The following is a 17326-nucleotide window of genomic DNA, read 5'->3' on the forward strand; positions in this document are numbered from 1 at the left end:
TCCCTCTGAAGGCCCTGGGGGCAGGGGAGGGGGGTTCTATTCTAGGCCTCTCTCCTAGCATCTCCTAGGTAGTTCTCTGGCTTGTGGCAACAGTGCCAATTTTAGGACTTCAACAAACAAATTTTTGGGGGACACAGTTCAACCCATAACATGAGAGCAGTCAGTTTCCATGTACATGGCACCATGTATCTTATTCAGGTGTACTCCAAAATACCATGATGGGGTATGGTCAAAATGGACTGGAATCTGCCCTAGGCTTCAATGGGGAGGTATTCCCTGGTCAGCAAGGAAAAGCTACAGAAGGTTAATTCACAGTTTATTCCTTATAGATAAATCAATAATTTTGGCTGACGTTAGAGGTTTTAAAAACTCAGTCTTAGGCAAAATAAGAATTATTTAAAGGAGTTAGTAAGTTCCCCCTCAATAAGAATATCTAAGCAAAATCTTGATGAGCTATTATCCAGGGGGGCTTTGGAAGGATTCTTTCATTTGAAAGGTGGTTGGACTAGAGGAACTTACAAATTCACCTCAACTCTAGCGTTTTGTGCTTCTTGCAAAGACTATTCAGAGGCACACCGGATGTTTTGTGGTACAGTTCTGCACCAGGCACTATATCCAAAGGAAGGATACTTTAGACATGGCTCTAAGTCCAAAGAGTTAATGTGAAAATCCTAATGATGCATCAGCTCTGCTAAAATCCATTGCTGGTTTTACACACAAAAACTTTCAAGGCAGAAAATAATAGGTCCAGGATCTTTGACAATAGCAAAATAAAGACGGTAAACTCAGATGCCCTGCAGGACTGCTCAACCAATGATACTGCTCGGAGATATTTAAGTTGACATCCATAATCACAGGATTGGCCTCAGTTCTTTCTCTGTCATGAAACTTGGCCCTCCCCAGAGAATGAAAACATAAATATCACATCTGTGACAACTCTAGCATTTCTAGCAGGAAAAACAAATCCTGAATAAGCACCAAATGCAGTGAATCTGACCACACAATGGTAAAACAGTTATTTCAATACAGATTTTCATTTCAAAAAATGATTTGTTTTTGTTGTTTCCACAATAATCAATTTAGTTATTGACAATGCAGGTCAGGCCTCATTCACGGCCATAACGTAATCTCTGATCTTTCCAGTCCCTACAACACTACAAATTTTCACAGGATTATATATAGAATTCTAAAGCAAAATAATCCTAGCAAATATAAGTGAAAATAAAAATATATAATCAAATCAGATACACTTTTTTCATACATAATACATCACTAGCGCTTTTTTCTTATAAAGGATATGCTCACTATAGAGTAGTATGCAGAAAAATATAATGAATAAAATAGATATCACAAATAATGTCATCTAATTTTTTTCAGATCTTCTGTGGTGTTTATATATACAATACTGTTGGTTTTATATTGTATATAGATCTGTTTCCTTTTATTACCACTTGATGTTATACTGTGATTCTTTCCTGGTATTATTAAACATTCTTAAACATTTTCTATCATGTTAGATATCATATTTTATTTAGACATTCCCCTGTTTTCGGGAATTTAGGCAATCATTTCTATTTTAAATCATGCTTTAACAAGCCTTTTAAGCATTTTTTTATTTTGGTCTAAACTTGGGGTCATTTGTGAGCGTAAATTCACAGAAGAAGAAATTTTTAAGGCCCTTGATAGATATTCCAAGACTGCTTTCCAGAAAGTTTGTGGTGATTCATAGATGCCCTAAGAATACCTGAGGATATCTATGTCATGTACCTGCACTAACATAATTACTGTGTTTTAAAAAATACTTTGGTTTTATTATATCTTCAATAATCAATCAGTAATTCTAAGGAAGCCTTATATTGTAGGTGGGAAGGTTTGTTTGGAATTGGCAAGAAACAAGGTACTGGAGTAGATTACTAAGGAAGTTTGCATTGTCCACAGCCATAAAGGTTCACTTCACAGAGTAAATAACACAAAATTATCTGTCCTGGATTGTTTAGACATTCAATTGCTTGAATGTCCAGGGACAAACCACTGGATCTCTTCTAAGTATTTCATGTCAGGGTCTTTAGAAATAGCTTTTAGCATAATTTTGATTGAAATAATTTTTCAGAAAGCCCATTTCACTTGTTAAGGCATTTCATCTTTAGCTGAATTTTAAGTATGCTATGGGATAATCCGGAAACAAGGAGACTTGATTCTCCATACCATATTTCATCGATTCTAAGACACACATTTTTCACATCTAAGCATCTTTAGCATTTGGGTGTATAATAGGCCCTGCTAGCACTTTCAGATCCCTCTACCACTCTCATGCACGATAGCTCCTGTGCTTTCACTCTCAACATTCAGCACCTGCACCTCTTTGTTGGAGGGCTGTCCTCGGGCTACAGGAACATGCTTTGACTACATTACAGGCTGGAAGCACCTGGAAATTTACACCCACCCCCTACGCCCATTCAATAACTCACGGTGTAGAGGTATAAATACTCCTGGTTCTCTGGCCTCTGACTTGAACCTACTGTAGAACCTTTTTGTCTCCAGGGCTCTCCTGTGGGAGTAAACCAAAGTCATCTCCAGAATAGGCTTTGCTTGACATCACACTTTTTGTGGGTTTTTTCTTCCTTCCCTTTGGGTCGGTTCTATTTCTCTATTCCCCTACTACTTTCACCCTTGGGTCATTTCCTAATTCACAAAATCCTTATGTCAGAGGAATTAAACACATTACAGGAAGTGTCTTACAATAAATGATGTCTTGCAGTTGCTGTCGGCCAGGCGGACATAGTGATATGGTTGTCTTTGCCTGTGCATGCATGAATTCGGTTGTTCTTTCCATGATATGACTGGACTGTTACTCCTTTACTTTTTGGTTAATAAACCATTTAAGGACTATTGAGAAAGGAGTACGAATCCTGATTGTTATCTAAAAATTTTCTATTAAGTCCTTCTGACAAGATAAAAAATGTGCCAGCATCAGAGTTGTAGAATGGTTGTCTAAGATAGGGAAAAAAATCTCAGAGATTGCAGTAGAATATTCCTTTAAGAAATGTTATTTATCTTGATGGCAGAGAGGGTGTTATTGTGAAAAAATGTGGTTTATGACAACTGTGATTCAAAAAAGAGATGCAGAAAGAGTTCAATTCTGAATGTACAGAGCTTTGCAAATATCATAATTTATTTATATTTCATTTTCTTTTACACACATGATTTTTAAAAATCTATGCTGAAACGGTTCCCTTGTATTTACTTAAAGGGCTATAAGATAAAAATTCTAAGTACTACGTCATATTTTAAATCTTTTTTTCATTTTTATTTATACACAAAATAATGATAAGTCTTACAATTGATGAAATACTAATTGGGAATATGGTACTTATAGACACAGAAGAAATACAATCAATGAACAGTCTTAATTGGAAAAACTAAAGTAACTTCATAGACTTCTCACTTTCGATTTGTAGTGGGAGCTCTACCGGTAAGTGAGGAACCACCAGTGCTCGGTCATATTCTTGAAATTGTGTATATTTTATTAAATATTTCTTATTCCTCCAATATCTGTGTGTGTGTGTGTGGTGTGTATATACATACAGATATATATATATATACACACACACATACACACATGTATGTGTGTGTATGTATGTATTCTATTTCCTTCAGATTTTCCTTATATTGAGTACTTCCATTATTCAGAGAGGTAATCCATGCATTTAATTTGGTGTCAACTTCTTATTTTTATGTGGTAATCACCAAAGAAAAATAAAAGCTGGCATTAGATTAAATGCATAGATTACTTCTCTGAATGATAAAACTGCCTAAAGAAATAGGATCTGCTCATAAACATCTTTTCATATTCCACTCCATAGAAATTTCTGACCTTACATGTCTATATTACCTATTCCTATAAGGTAACTTTATTATCTACTCAATTTGTTTTGTCTTCCTGTTTTCTCTTCTCATATGTGCTGATGAAAGATGAATTTCTCCACTGCGAAACAGAACAGTCAAGCAATTCCAGTGGGGTTAGTTATAGATGAGATAATTTCTGCAATTTCAGAGTACTGTGGCAATACATAGCTCCCTTGTGTCAAATCAATTCTTCAGTAACATGATTAATTAACCCATAAGAACAGAAGTTTGCTGCTGCTCTGAAATGCACTAACCTTGTATTTTGGTTTCAGGCTTTATCTACCCTTCTAAACCAAAATCATTCTGTGGTATTTCTTCAGAACCTTGGGCAAATCAACAATGTGTGAGTATGTGCTTTACAGTCCTTTTACTGCAATCATACTGTGAGTTTTATGGCCCAACTTAAGTAGCATGCACTTCCTTCTTCAGCAAAATTCATTATATTGTTCCCACATTAGTGGAACTAGTTAATACAGACATGCTTACTTAAACCCCCACCTCATTTTCTTTTTAATTCCCCTGCCAGAAACAGGAAACAGCTAAAATAGTTCGTTTTTTTTTTTAACACAATGTTACATTTAAAATTTATTTTGTAAACCTTTATTAGATTTTACTGTGTCATGTCTTGCATGAGGAATGAAAAACAAATATATGGACTCCAAGTTAATAATAAAGGACTCACAGTCTACCAGGAGAGATGACACATGCCCTACTTTCCTATCCAAATTAATTACATATATAGTGTGATCGATACTTTATTAAAAGGTATGCAGCAATAGGGGAACGGGGTAGGATTTCTGAGTTGGAACCCTTCCAGTTAACCCTCTCAGCCTCCAGGGTTTTAGAATAAAATACCCCAAAGCAACAACAGATCCTGGCCAGTTTTCTGTTTTCCCATTTCCTTCCCACCTCCACCTGATTTACCCACCTAGCTACTGATGTTGAGTGGAACAGCCACAGTGAGAGAGACCAGTTGGCTTTAAGCAGAGTTCTAGTTTTCATTACCACATGCAGAAAGAGAAGGTAGAACCAGAATTGAGGCCTCTAAGACTCAGTAACCCAGCTCAGTAGATAAAAGTAAATTAGTAAATATAGTAACCAAATGAGTGTCTGGACAAACAGGCCAGCAACTCTCTTGAGGTGGAAGTTCTTGCTCCACCACTCCTGAGTGGGAAGGGGGGCTGGGCAGGTGTGTAAAAATGCAGGCATGGCATCTATAAAGTGCCAGCCCTGGGTACGGGGAAGGCAGCATGTGTCAAGGAGCTCTTCAAAGAAGAGGTAAAATGAGAGCAGAGTCTTGATGTATGAGAAGAAATCTGATGCAGGAATGGGGCAAGAGAAGCTTCCTAGACAGAGAACAGTATATCTGATCAACTGCTGGGGATAAGAAGTGAGGCTAGAGAGGAAGCCAGGGGCTCAGATAGTAGAAGGTGCTAGGGAACTACTGAAGACTAGCAAGGCAGCAATAGAAGCAATTTTGTGTTATAGAAAGATAATTCTGACAGACACGTGACGGGTAGATTGATGGGGACAGGTGTGGTAGAGAAGGAAGAAGCTATATCACCTATGTTGAAATCATCCAGGTAAGAAATGAGAAAGACTTGAAAAATAAATAGGCCATGTTTGCATAAAACAAAGAAAAGGGAATATATTTAAGAAATCTTTTAGGATGTATTCCTTTTTTTAATCCTAAATTCACCAGTTAGGTAAATCACTGCCTAGGGAAGAAGCAGAGACAGGTCAAAAGGGTTACTTTAATGGAGCACTCTCTACAAAGAAACACCAGGAATAGGGAATAAATGATCCGAGCAACATTAATCTCAGGCAATTTGCAGTTCTTTCCTTTCCTTGGGGTCACTGCTCAACTCTGTGGGCTGTCTTAGTCCATTCAGGAGCTGCTATAACAAAATATCTTAGACTGGGTAATTTATAAACAATATAAATGTATTGTTCACAGTTCTGGAGGCTGGAAAGTGCAAGATCAAGATGCCAGCAGATTTAGCTTCTGGTGAGCGCTTGCTCTCTGCTTCAAAGATGGTGACTTCTTGCTGCATCCTCACAAGGCAGAAGGGGCAAACAGGTTCCCTGAAGCCTCTTTCATAAGGGTAATAATCACATTCACCAGGATGGAGCCTCATGACCTAATCACCTCCCCAGAGCGCTACCTCTTAATACTGGTACCTTGGGGGTTAGGTTTCAATATATGAAATTAAGGGCTGGGCACAAACATTCAGACCACAGCAGAGGCTCATCTAGTGCTAAGGCACTCTGGGTTAAGATGCTCTAATGTTATTGCCCGAATTGATTTCCATTGAGAGAACATGTGGATTGAATGGAAAAGTCCTCATTCAGGTCCAGCAGGTGTTACTGCTACTCCTGTGATCCTTTGGGGTTCACAGAAATCAATCTAATCCTCCAGTCTGGACCACATTGGGCTGGAGAAAGCTCATTGTGGTTGTCCAAGGTTCCACTACCTAAACACACCACATAGTCATTTCCATTCTAGGGGACAAATGTCATTGAGGTTTTGCTGCTCCCTGGAACTTGGTCCAGAAGGTTAAGCCCAGGTCCCTTTCTCTGAGCCCCACCAACATTTTTGTTCTTTTTTCTCCTCCTCACAGCCAGGGGAATTATTTCCTAGACAATGAGTAAGAAAGCCTCATCTTCCTCATCATATGTGCTCTCAAATCTTTGCCCTAAATCATAAATCCTTTCTAGTTCCCCAAGGAGCTAGATTTTGGAAACTCAAAAGAATATGCTTTTCCCTGCTTTCTGATATCATACCCTTTCTTAGCGTAATGAATGTTAAACGGCCCAGTAGTTCAAATATCTGATAAAGAATGGGGAGAAAGAAAATAAATGGAAAAAGTTTTGGTTAATTTCAATTGTATAGCCTATGCATAGAATACGAATTACACAGGGCTAGAAACACATATATCTCACATTGTATCCCTACTACTCAGTGAAGTGTCTGGCACCTAGTAGCTCTCAGTAAGTGTGTAAGTGAGTAAATGAATACAAAAAGACAAAATCCCTGCCCTCATGAAGCTGACTCCCATTATTACTCCCATTATTGAGGAAGGTAACAATAAAACAAGATGACAGCAAACTGATAATGTAAAAGAAATAAACAGGGTAGAGTGATACAGAGAATAATTGGATGATGGGTGAATGGAATGGGGGACAGAACTATTGATCTGATTGCTCTTTCCCTCAGAACAGCCCAACTCCCAAAAGTAAAAATTGAATTTTTGAAAAAAGTAGACAGAAACAGTATAAGTTTAAATGTAAAAAGTCGTATCAAGAAAGCAAACACAGAATTGTAGTTAATATTTACAAAATCATTATGCAGACACACTATTACATGTAGACAGTTGTAGTTAAAACACCTTGGGTATTTCATTTCTAAAGTGAAGCTCCACAGGCACATTCTGTTTAAGATTCTTTTCATTTTCTCAAAAGTTATATGCAATAGAGTGTGTAAGTTGTTTTAATAATAGTTCAGTTCTTTACGTCCATTGTAAAAATGTCAAGCATGTTGATTCTTCAAAAAGTTGCATTTCAGTTAGCAGAGAAAATAAAAATGTCCCATTTCTCCCGAGAAAAAGGATAACATTTTCTGATTGTTCAAACACTTTATGAAAGTATCATTTGACTCTATATTTTGACAGCTGCTTTGCATTTATCATTGGAAAGGCTCTTCATACGGCATCTTCCTTTTTTTTCCTTTTCCAGTCAAGAGGTGTTAATATTATTTTGGAATTATTCAAATTTAAGAGAGTGATAAAGGGTTGCTCTTCAGGGGTTCTTAATAAACAACCAACCCCCTAACTTCTTACCTCTTTAAAAGGTTTTTTAGGGGAAAAAAAAGAAAGAAAAATGGTTTTGGACTATGAGCTCCTTGTTTTGAGAATCAGTACCATTTAGCCTCGTAGCATACACATTTCACATTTTGCCTGGCATGTAGTAGGTGCTCAGGAAGTGTTTGCTGAGTTGAACTGGTTTGGGAAAAGGCAAGGGGTTACTATCCTTATTATTCAGATAGAGAAAGTGAGGCCCAAAGAACTAGAAGATGCATTTGTATTGTGCTTGGTACTTTACTGAACATACTCACCCAAGTTAGCTCATTTAAAAGTTGGTCCTCGCCACCATTACATGTAAAGTAGGAAGAGAAGAGTAATGATGTGTTTGACATATAGTGAATTAGTCACTGCTAGACTTTCCTCTGTACAGCAAGTCAGTCTCTGCTGCTAAAGGAAATCTAAAACCTAATGATTAAAAATCTCAAGTTTTTGGACTTGGTGGAAGGTAGGTTATTCTTCCAAGGACAAAAACAAAAAACAAACAAAAAACCCAGAAAATCTACAGGAACCTTTGGACTAAAAAAAAGTCCTATCATACATTAAAAAAAAAGGCTCACATACACTATTGGTGGTAATGTAAGCTGGTCCTACTTTTATGGAGGAGAATTTATGAATATATACCAAAATTAAAATGAATGTAACTTTGACCTAGCTTTGATCAAGAAATTTAGGAATGTATTCACACTATAGACATACTAGCACAAGAGTGCAAAGATATATGAGGAAAAGGACGTAATGAATATATAAATGTTTACTGTGACATTGTTGGTAATAAGAAAACTTAAAACATTTTAGCGTGCAATAAATTGCTGGCCACACAAATTACAGGTTATGTGGGTAGTGATATTTTATGTAGATATTTGAAATAAAAGATTAATCTATGTATTGACATGAAAAGATGACCACAACATTAACACGTCAAAAATAAGCTGCTTAATAGTGTGATTTCCTTTGAGTAAAATCACTTACCACAGTATTAGTGACTGCTACCTCTTGAAGGTGAGATGGGCTATCTCTTACTTTATTCTCTTCCATAGTACTTGATTTTTTAAAAAGAAAATAGATTAGTTTTAAAATTCAAAAATTAAGAAGAAGCTGTTTAGTTCTGGCCACATAAAAACTTTTTTGTTGTTGTTTTTTAAAATCAAGAGTAAGTGGAACCCAGGAAATGATTAGCAATTGTTCTACTTCACCACAGTGCTTAGCACGGTGCTTGTGACATTGTTGGTGCTCAATAAATATTTTGAGAGAATGAGTGAGTAAGGATGACTCAACCTGGGCACTCTAGTAAAGTGAGATGGAAGGACGTAAGAACATTCAGATTTTCTAACCCTAAAATCCAAGCCAGTGAGTCAATGAAGACTTCATGATGACCACGTTGCTATGGTTGATTGATGTTAAAGAAAGACTGGCTACTCATCAAAACATAATGTGAGGGTCCTGTTTGCACTGGAAAAGGATTCTTGCTAAGCCCTGACCATGTTTTTTTTGAACATTTCTTATGGCATTGACCTGATGGTTTAGAGATCACGCAAGTTTTATGAAGAGGGAATCTGAGAGAGTGGCCAACTGGTCCAGTCCATTCACACACTGAACCTCCTCAGCAACATTCCCCACGTAAGAAATTCAGATTGACTGAAACCTGCTGGGACAATGCTTTCATTTTCTCCTGGGAAATGCTTTTCTTATCAGCTTGAACTACTAGAAAGTTCCTTACGGCATTGAACTAGAATCTGCCTTTTTATAAATTGTACCCATAAACAATGAATCTAAGCAGTTCTGCATAGTGGTTTAGAGAACAGGTTCTGGAATCACAGATCTGACTTGAACCCTAGCTTCTACACATAGGTGCTTTGTGACCCTTAGGCAAAGATTACTAACTCTCTAAACCTAAGTTTTTTCTTTTAGAAATGGGGATAATTACAGTTCCTATTTCATGGAATGGTTTTAAGAAGATCATAAATAAATATATGCAAACTGCTCATCACCATTCCTGACACAAAATGCTCAATAAATAATATCATTACACTTGTCTAGGCCTTTTTCACTAGGTATTTGACAGAAACAGGGAGGCAAGTAGTACAAAACAGCAGTTAAAGGATGAGGTATCTCTGTCGGTGGGCTGTGTGCCTAAGTACTTTGATTTCAGGTGACTCAAGCACCTTCTTTGTTTTGCTCACTAGAAACAAATTAGAAAACTCTCCAAGCAGGGGGAGAGATATTTCATACTATTAATCTGACAAAAACAAAAAGTTTGTACTTTCACAATTATAGACACTAACCTACAGAATACCTCATTCACCTTTGGGGGGGTGCAAGGAGATAGCTCCCTCTGGGGCTTCTCTCAAAACTTGTCTTCCCGGAGCTTCCTAACACTCAAATGGCTGTCAGGCAAAACACAAGTCTTCTCTAGCCATCCTGAAACATTTCTCATGGCTAATGACTACCTATCAGTCTGGAGTTGACTTTATATTATTACTCAAGACATAAATCATAAATCCTAAATGTATTCAGGAATGTATAGTTGAGCACAATGTATATATATCTTTACCATATAAATCTGTATTATACACCATATGAAATTCAGTAGACTAGGAGACTTAGGATCTCAGTTTACTCATCTATAAAATGGTTACAATGAATGGTTCTTAGACTATGTTTTAAGGACTTCTAGGACTGCACAGCAGTGCTGGGGGCTGCTTGACTTGGGCTTTAGGCTTCCATCTTGTTTCGAGTAGAGCAGCAATGTTTTAACAGATACCTCTCTTCTCATCAGCTCCCCTCAAACCATCCCTCTTGGAAGGGCAACCTAAACAGGACAAACCACGCCTTTCACTTTAGAAAAACATGAGCTGCTGAAAGAAATCTGTTGAAACAATATCACAAACAGCGCGCCTACTTGGCGAAAGCTTGGGTGCAGAGAAGGGGGAAGGGTTTATAGGAGAAGAACAGTGGGGTTATAGAGGGGCCATGTTCGACTGAAGAGGTGCCTTCTGAATCTCTGTGGAATGCACAGCTGCATCAACACAATCACAGTGTCCTGCGTGATGGGCTGTGACCTCCCTCTGTGGGGACAGCAGGGTGTCGGGGAAGGGAGACTGGACATGGAATCAGAAGACTTAGGAGTGAGTCTCGGTGCTGGGACAGGGAACCTCCTCTCTCTGAACTGCTATTTCCCTACTGAAAACCAAGAATAAACATACCCACCAGATCAGCTTCACAGGCATGTTGTATGGTTTAAAGAAAATGAGGTCTGCAAAGCATTTTGTAAATTAGAAAGCTCAACAAAGATATAAGTTGTATTCATTAGCCCATGAGATGTCTAAATGTGACCCTTAAATTCCAAAAAGCTTGCTAAGATCACGGTCCTAATATGTGAATATAAAAGGTTAGTGAACTATCAAATAAACGAGGTGTTTCATTATGTTCATACACTTTTTCTATATGTCAGTTATAAAAACCATTGTATCTGAGACCCTATGAAGAACTACATATGAAATTACAAAGACAGATCTAATTACATGTGAAGAAGTATATATATTATAAAGTCTAATTATATGTGATCTCAAAAAATATGACTATTCTTAAGGAACTACTGTAGTGGCAATTGATTTTTTAAATGTATACAGAAATATCAAAAGTTTTACAAAAATACCCAAAGTCCAGATCTCCATTTCACACTTCAACAAGTAGTGCATGCTTTACTCCTATTTTAGACTGTTGCATCTCAGAATTGAATGTTATGTGTCTCTGCTCACGTCATCCATGTAGCTCCACTTCCTAAGGAAAACCATCAACTTCTCTGGTTGGGGAGTTCTCTAGAAAAATCCGCTTCATTCTCCTCTGAGCGAGACAGATTCAGGACACTCATCACGGGATGGATCCAGGATGTAGTCTGTGTTACGTGACTTGAGAAGAACAAGAATGCAATTAGAATCTGAAAGACTGTCTTTCTTCTCATCCATGCAAGTATTGATCCTGGTGACATTGCTTCTACCCCAGTAAAGTCCCTGTGAGAGGAAGCAGTTAGAACTAGATCCAAGAGTTTTAATAAGTTTTAGACACATTTTAAGTTTCAACGAAAACCATTTCTTTCTTTTTTCTTTGGTTAAAAAGGAATGTAGGTGAATGCAGCATCTCTCCTTTCCTTTCAGTATCTGACATTCAGTCAGTCAGTAAGTCCAATGACTGCCTTCCTGTAACATCTCTGGAATCTGTTTCTTGCTCTCCTTTTTCAATGAAATAGTCTGGGTCACTGAAATGGTTTGCCTCCCTGCCTCTGTTCTAGTTATAATTCATTCTCTTCTCCAGCCAAATAACTTTCTAAATGGCAAATCATACACTGTTACTCACTTGGTAAACATTCAATGAAATACTTTGTTTTTTTAGCTTCCTCAACAATACCTTTTTTTTTTTTTTTTGAGACAGAGTCCTGCTCTGTCACCTAGGCTGGAGTGCAGCCGCACAATCTCAGCTCACTGTAACCTCTGTCCCCTGGGATTCAAGGAATTCTCATACCTCAGCCTCCCAAGTAGCTAGGACTAAAGGTGCACGCTACCACACCTGGCTAATTTTTGTAATATTAGTAGAGACAGGGTTTCACCATATTGGCCAGGCTGGTCTGGAACTCTTGGGCTTAAGTGATCCACCCACTTTGGCCTCCCAAAGTGTTGGGATAACAGGCGTGAGCCACTGCACCCCACCAACAATATCTTCTTCCTTCCCATAATCCTTTCCCATGAGAAGTTAACTTTATTAATTCTAAAAAACCAAATATCCCTTAAGAATCCTCCAATCTGTGCCCATGGTCTTATCTCTTATTACATTAAATTATAAATGCTGGTTTATTTTTAGGCCTTCCTACTACATATAAAGCTCCTTAATGGCAGGAACTGTGTTTCTTATCTCTGAATTTGTGGGGCCTAACATGATCTCAGAACAGATGACCAGCATCCTGAAAAGTGTTTCAGGGAAATAACACAAACAGAGATGAGAAAGGAAGTACAAAAGATATTGGGTATGTCCAGTGGTGACACATCATGAAATCATGCTCTTAACCTGGTGGATGGTATTTCTTACACTTAGTGTCCTACTCCCAGCCTTTGGCTGGATGACTATCCTAAATCCATCACCATCTTCCCATCTCCAAGTGCATGAATTAGGACGAGGATTTGATTCTTCTCCTTGGACACTGTTTCTAGCCCTGGTTTACCTCACTGCCTTCATCCATCCTAGATCAGTTTCCCTAGCCTTCGTCCTTCCCAAACTCAACCTGAGAAGCAGCACCGTGTCTTAGATCAAGTGCATCTGAAGGCCAGTACTTATAAAGATGACTTAAGATTGTGGATCTGAAAGTGCCTCCCTCCTACATTATAAAGTAACATTTTCCAAAGTATGTTCCCAAGAGTTTTAAATAAATGTTATGTGAAGAATAGCATGGCACAGTGGCTCATGCCTGTAATCCCAGTTACTGACTTGGGAGGCTAATATGGGAGGACGGCTGGAATTCAGAAGTTTGAGGCTGCAGTGAGGTATGATCCACTACATTCCATCCTGGGTGACAAAACAAGACCCTGTCTCAATCAATCGATCAATCAACCAATTAATCAATGTTATGTTAAGAATATAATTCTACAGTCAAATAAGTTTGACATAATTGAATAGGTTTCTTTACTATAGGATTTCCCAGAGACTTTAATGTGCTAATGTGCTATATGCTAATGTGCTCTATGAGTCTCCAAGACTATGAAATATTACTCAAAGTAACATATCTCTGGGCCGGGCGCGGTGGCTCAAGCCTGTAATCCCAGCACTTTGGGAGGCCGAGATGGGCAGATCACGAGGTCAGGAGATTGAGACCATCCTGGCTAACACGGTGAAACCCCATCTCTACTAAAAAATACAAAAAACTAGCCGGGCGTGGTGGCGGGCACCTGTAGTCCCAGCTACTCGGGAGGCTGAGGCAGGAGAATGGCATAAACCCGGGAGGCAGAGCTTGCAGTGAGCTGAGATCCGGCCACTGCACTCCAGCCTGGGCGACAGAGCGAGACTCTGTCTCAAAACAAACAAACAAACAAACAAACAAACAAACAAAAAAACATATCTCTGTTAACAAACACAGGGCTAGTGTTCCATAGAACACAATTTGGGAACTATCACAAAAATGCATCACTTTATTGGCCACTGATTACAATACTGAAAATGTTAGGTAGTACAAATGGTAAGTTCCACTGTTATTATTGGTTTGGTTTGTTTTCAATCCTATACTACACATTTTGTTCATGTCCCCACTACACAAATTGTTCAGCTCCTCTGTTTAAATATTAAAAATGTATCTTTTCATGGAAGAAGATTACTAGTGGTTTTATGATGGCATAAAAAGGGTTCCAGTTCTTTAAGAATCAAGGTGAAAGTGACAAGGCCCAGGCATCTTCATCGTTTCAAAACCTGAGAGTGTGGTTTAGTGTACAAGGAATCATTATTCTCTTGACAATAATCCACATTACTAATATCCCTTTAAAATGGTTTAATGGAATTTCTTATTATGGAGGCCAAATTTACTAAAGCATTTGATTCGGCACAGGTTAACTTCATTTCAAGGCCTTTATAAAGCTGGAAAGCTGCCTAACTTGAAAGTGGTTTAAAGAAATACTAATGAGTGTAACATGAGAGGGCTGGAATGCCACTGCAAGGTGAAATGAGGACACATCGCCCTGTTCAAAGTACGTGTTTAAAACTAAAAGGGAAAAGCTTGATGAGACAGCTTTGCTTATTTTAAAATATTGGTATATATTTTAATACTTTGTTTATCAGCACATATTACTCCAAAGAAGAGACGATAATTTAAATCACTTAAATTTCTTCCTCTCCTTTGAAGTTCCATAATTGGAGGAGATGGGAAGGAAGAAAAACAGGAGCGATTACCCGAGGGTAAGTTCAGGTAGTATGCTTTGCTATTTGACTTTTTATAAATAACATTCTCATGCCTGAAATGTTACAACTGTCCATATATGAACATTCCATTAAATTGCTAATTTAAAATAATCAGAAGGAAAATGTCTAAGAAAAAAACGTAGTTACAGACTCTGAACGGTGAATATCAGAAAGTTCTACCAGATGGTCATCCTTGCCAGTAACCTTCATTAAGCACTTTTTAATCAACAAATCAACATCTGCTCTTACTCCAAATACAAAAGTAATAAAAAAAATTTGATTAACTTTATAACTTGATTAATCTTGTATTTACAGTATTTTTGTATATGCGTAAAAACACACATGCACACACCTAAGCATCAAATACGCAATTACAACAGCTACTCACTAGAAGAAATAAAACTAAAGCAACAGAGAAATGTGTTCTGTGCTTCAAGCACACGTTTCAGACCTGGGTCTTTGTTAAAAATGTCCAGAACCAATGGGACACAGTGCTTCTGAAACTCAGGTAATGCATGTGAAGTGCCTGGCAGACAGGAGACATTCAATAAATAATTACAGCTAGTTTTATTGTTAATTAGGGATTTCTGATTATTGTAAGAAAAACTTGGAATTCTTCCTATGATGCTGGAAGGGGGCCATTTGTGTGTATACCATTCAATTTTCTGTCCTAGTGAGCACGGTGGCTAAAGAGCTTTGACATAATCGGTATGATGAGATAATCCCAGATTTACTGGCTTGGAGAACATTCTAGTATTAAAAACATTTCCTCTGTGATTTGTGTGCTTGGTAATTCAGCTGATAAGAGAGAGAATAAATCAGCCCTGTTGACTCTGTTTAATTAATAAAGACCCCATGGTTCATAAAGGGAGATGTTGCTACTTAGTATAAAAAATTTAGAGGTTTGGAAAATAAATGAAGCTTACTATGGAACATGAAAAATTTCCATTTGAACATACAGTACCTCTGGCAAATTCTCCTAAAGAGACAGTGCATCTGACCTGATTTGGAGAGCAGTTAACAGCACTTCAGATATATTTGAAAATCTCAAAAGCATAATACTATTTGCCTCTGAATGGTTGCCAAATCCATTGTTGGAAAACAATAATATTCGATTTGGGAAGATAACAGTATTGTGTGTTTTAAAAAATAATATTAGTAAACTGAAAGACACATTTTAGAGCTTATTAAAAAACCTAAGAGAACATGCTTTATTTTATTGGCATAGAAATGTAAGTGAATTATTTAAATCCCATTATAATTACCCTCCTTCTGTTTCTTACCTCCTAGTTAAAGGAGCAAAATGTTTTCTTTCAAAATAAAAATTAGGACAACCTGTTAAACAGAAAGGGTTTAAAGACAAAAAGGACACTTGTTCTGTAGAAATTCATTCTTACAACAGTCTGTGATGATGAAAGACATTCTTTTGTTAATCTTCCATCATAGATAGCACTATTTATACATCATTGTGAATTTGCATATACTATTTTATCATGTTTAAGATAAAGCTGTGGAATAAAGAGCCAAAAGTAATTAACTTCCAGTGTCATTTTTGGGGGGAGAGGTGATAATTGTATGTATATAGTATTTATATAAACCAGAAAACAAAGACAAATAAGTAACTATATGTTAATATAATTTGTTTCAGGCACCAGTAACTTTGAATCACTGGAAAATTTTACAACTGGGCATAAACTGCAAGTAGTAATGACATCAAAAGCTTTATACTTAAAAACTAATCCCAATTGAAAACAAATGAGAAGGTAGGAACACAAGGTGAGCCTTGTCAATAAGATTATTAAAAAGTAACCAAACCATGATAAAGCAGCATATAATCTTATATAAATACTGGTTATGAGAATAATTACAAATTAGTAATGGGAAGTATTTATTCTAAAATACGTTTCAGAGAAAATTGCAGGCATTTTGTTCCCATTGGTATATAAGGAGTATCCTCTTACATAATTTTGGAAATATGCCACTAAAATCAAAATAAATATTTCTCATTAGTGAACTTTGTAAATATCACGGAACACTTTGAGCATTTTTTAATTAGGCATTTGGAAATCCAGTGAGGCTCTGATCAAATATTAGCAGGATCTCATCCAAATCTTTGCAGTCGAGAGGCCAAATTTTATTTTTATTATATATTTATGGTAATTGCTATTAAAAATCATTTATCTTTTAAAATCTTAAATTCCAATTAATTAAAAAAATATTTAGGTCTGAGATATCAAATTATATTATAAGAATCTAAAGCTATTGTAATATATTACTTATGTATAACATTGGAAAAAACTGTTGTCACTAGACTTGTAAAACATAAACACTGAGAAGAAAATTCCTGAGGAAAAAGTACGGAAAATATTAATTACATTTTTTCAAATAATATCCACAGGCTGGATTTCTGTATAGGGCTAAAACATGCCAGGTACAAAGCCAATATAATGAATTTTTCAAAGAAGGAAACAACTCTGTAGTGACAGAGTACAGCCCTGAGTAACTCTTAAAAATTAAAAAAAAAAAAAACTCTTAAAAATTGATCATAATGGGACAAACAAAACAGAAAAAAACAAAGAACATGCCCTACTGACACTGATACCTATACATTGAATTATTAGATA

The 17326-nt window shown here is 37.0% G+C and overlaps 1 protein-coding gene across 2 annotated transcripts in view; it reads right to left on the minus strand.

Annotated features, from left to right (window-relative positions):
• Positions 1-7182: 7182 nt before the first annotated feature.
• Positions 7183-17326, minus strand: part of STXBP4 (syntaxin binding protein 4) — a 205396-nt gene continuing 195252 nt past the window's right edge. Inside the window, exon 18 of one of the 2 annotated variants that reach the window (XM_010357439.2) lies at positions 7183-11677. In XM_010357439.2, the coding sequence (XP_010355741.1) occupies positions 11563-11677 (115 nt within the window). In that variant the 3' untranslated portion in view covers positions 7183-11562. The remainder of the gene's footprint in view (positions 11678-17326) is intronic. The other variant, XM_030922854.1, reaches the window with a different exon arrangement.

Source organism: Rhinopithecus roxellana, chromosome 19 (genome assembly GCF_007565055.1).
Source record: "Rhinopithecus roxellana isolate Shanxi Qingling chromosome 19, ASM756505v1, whole genome shotgun sequence".
NCBI lineage: Eukaryota > Metazoa > Chordata > Mammalia > Primates > Cercopithecidae > Rhinopithecus > Rhinopithecus roxellana.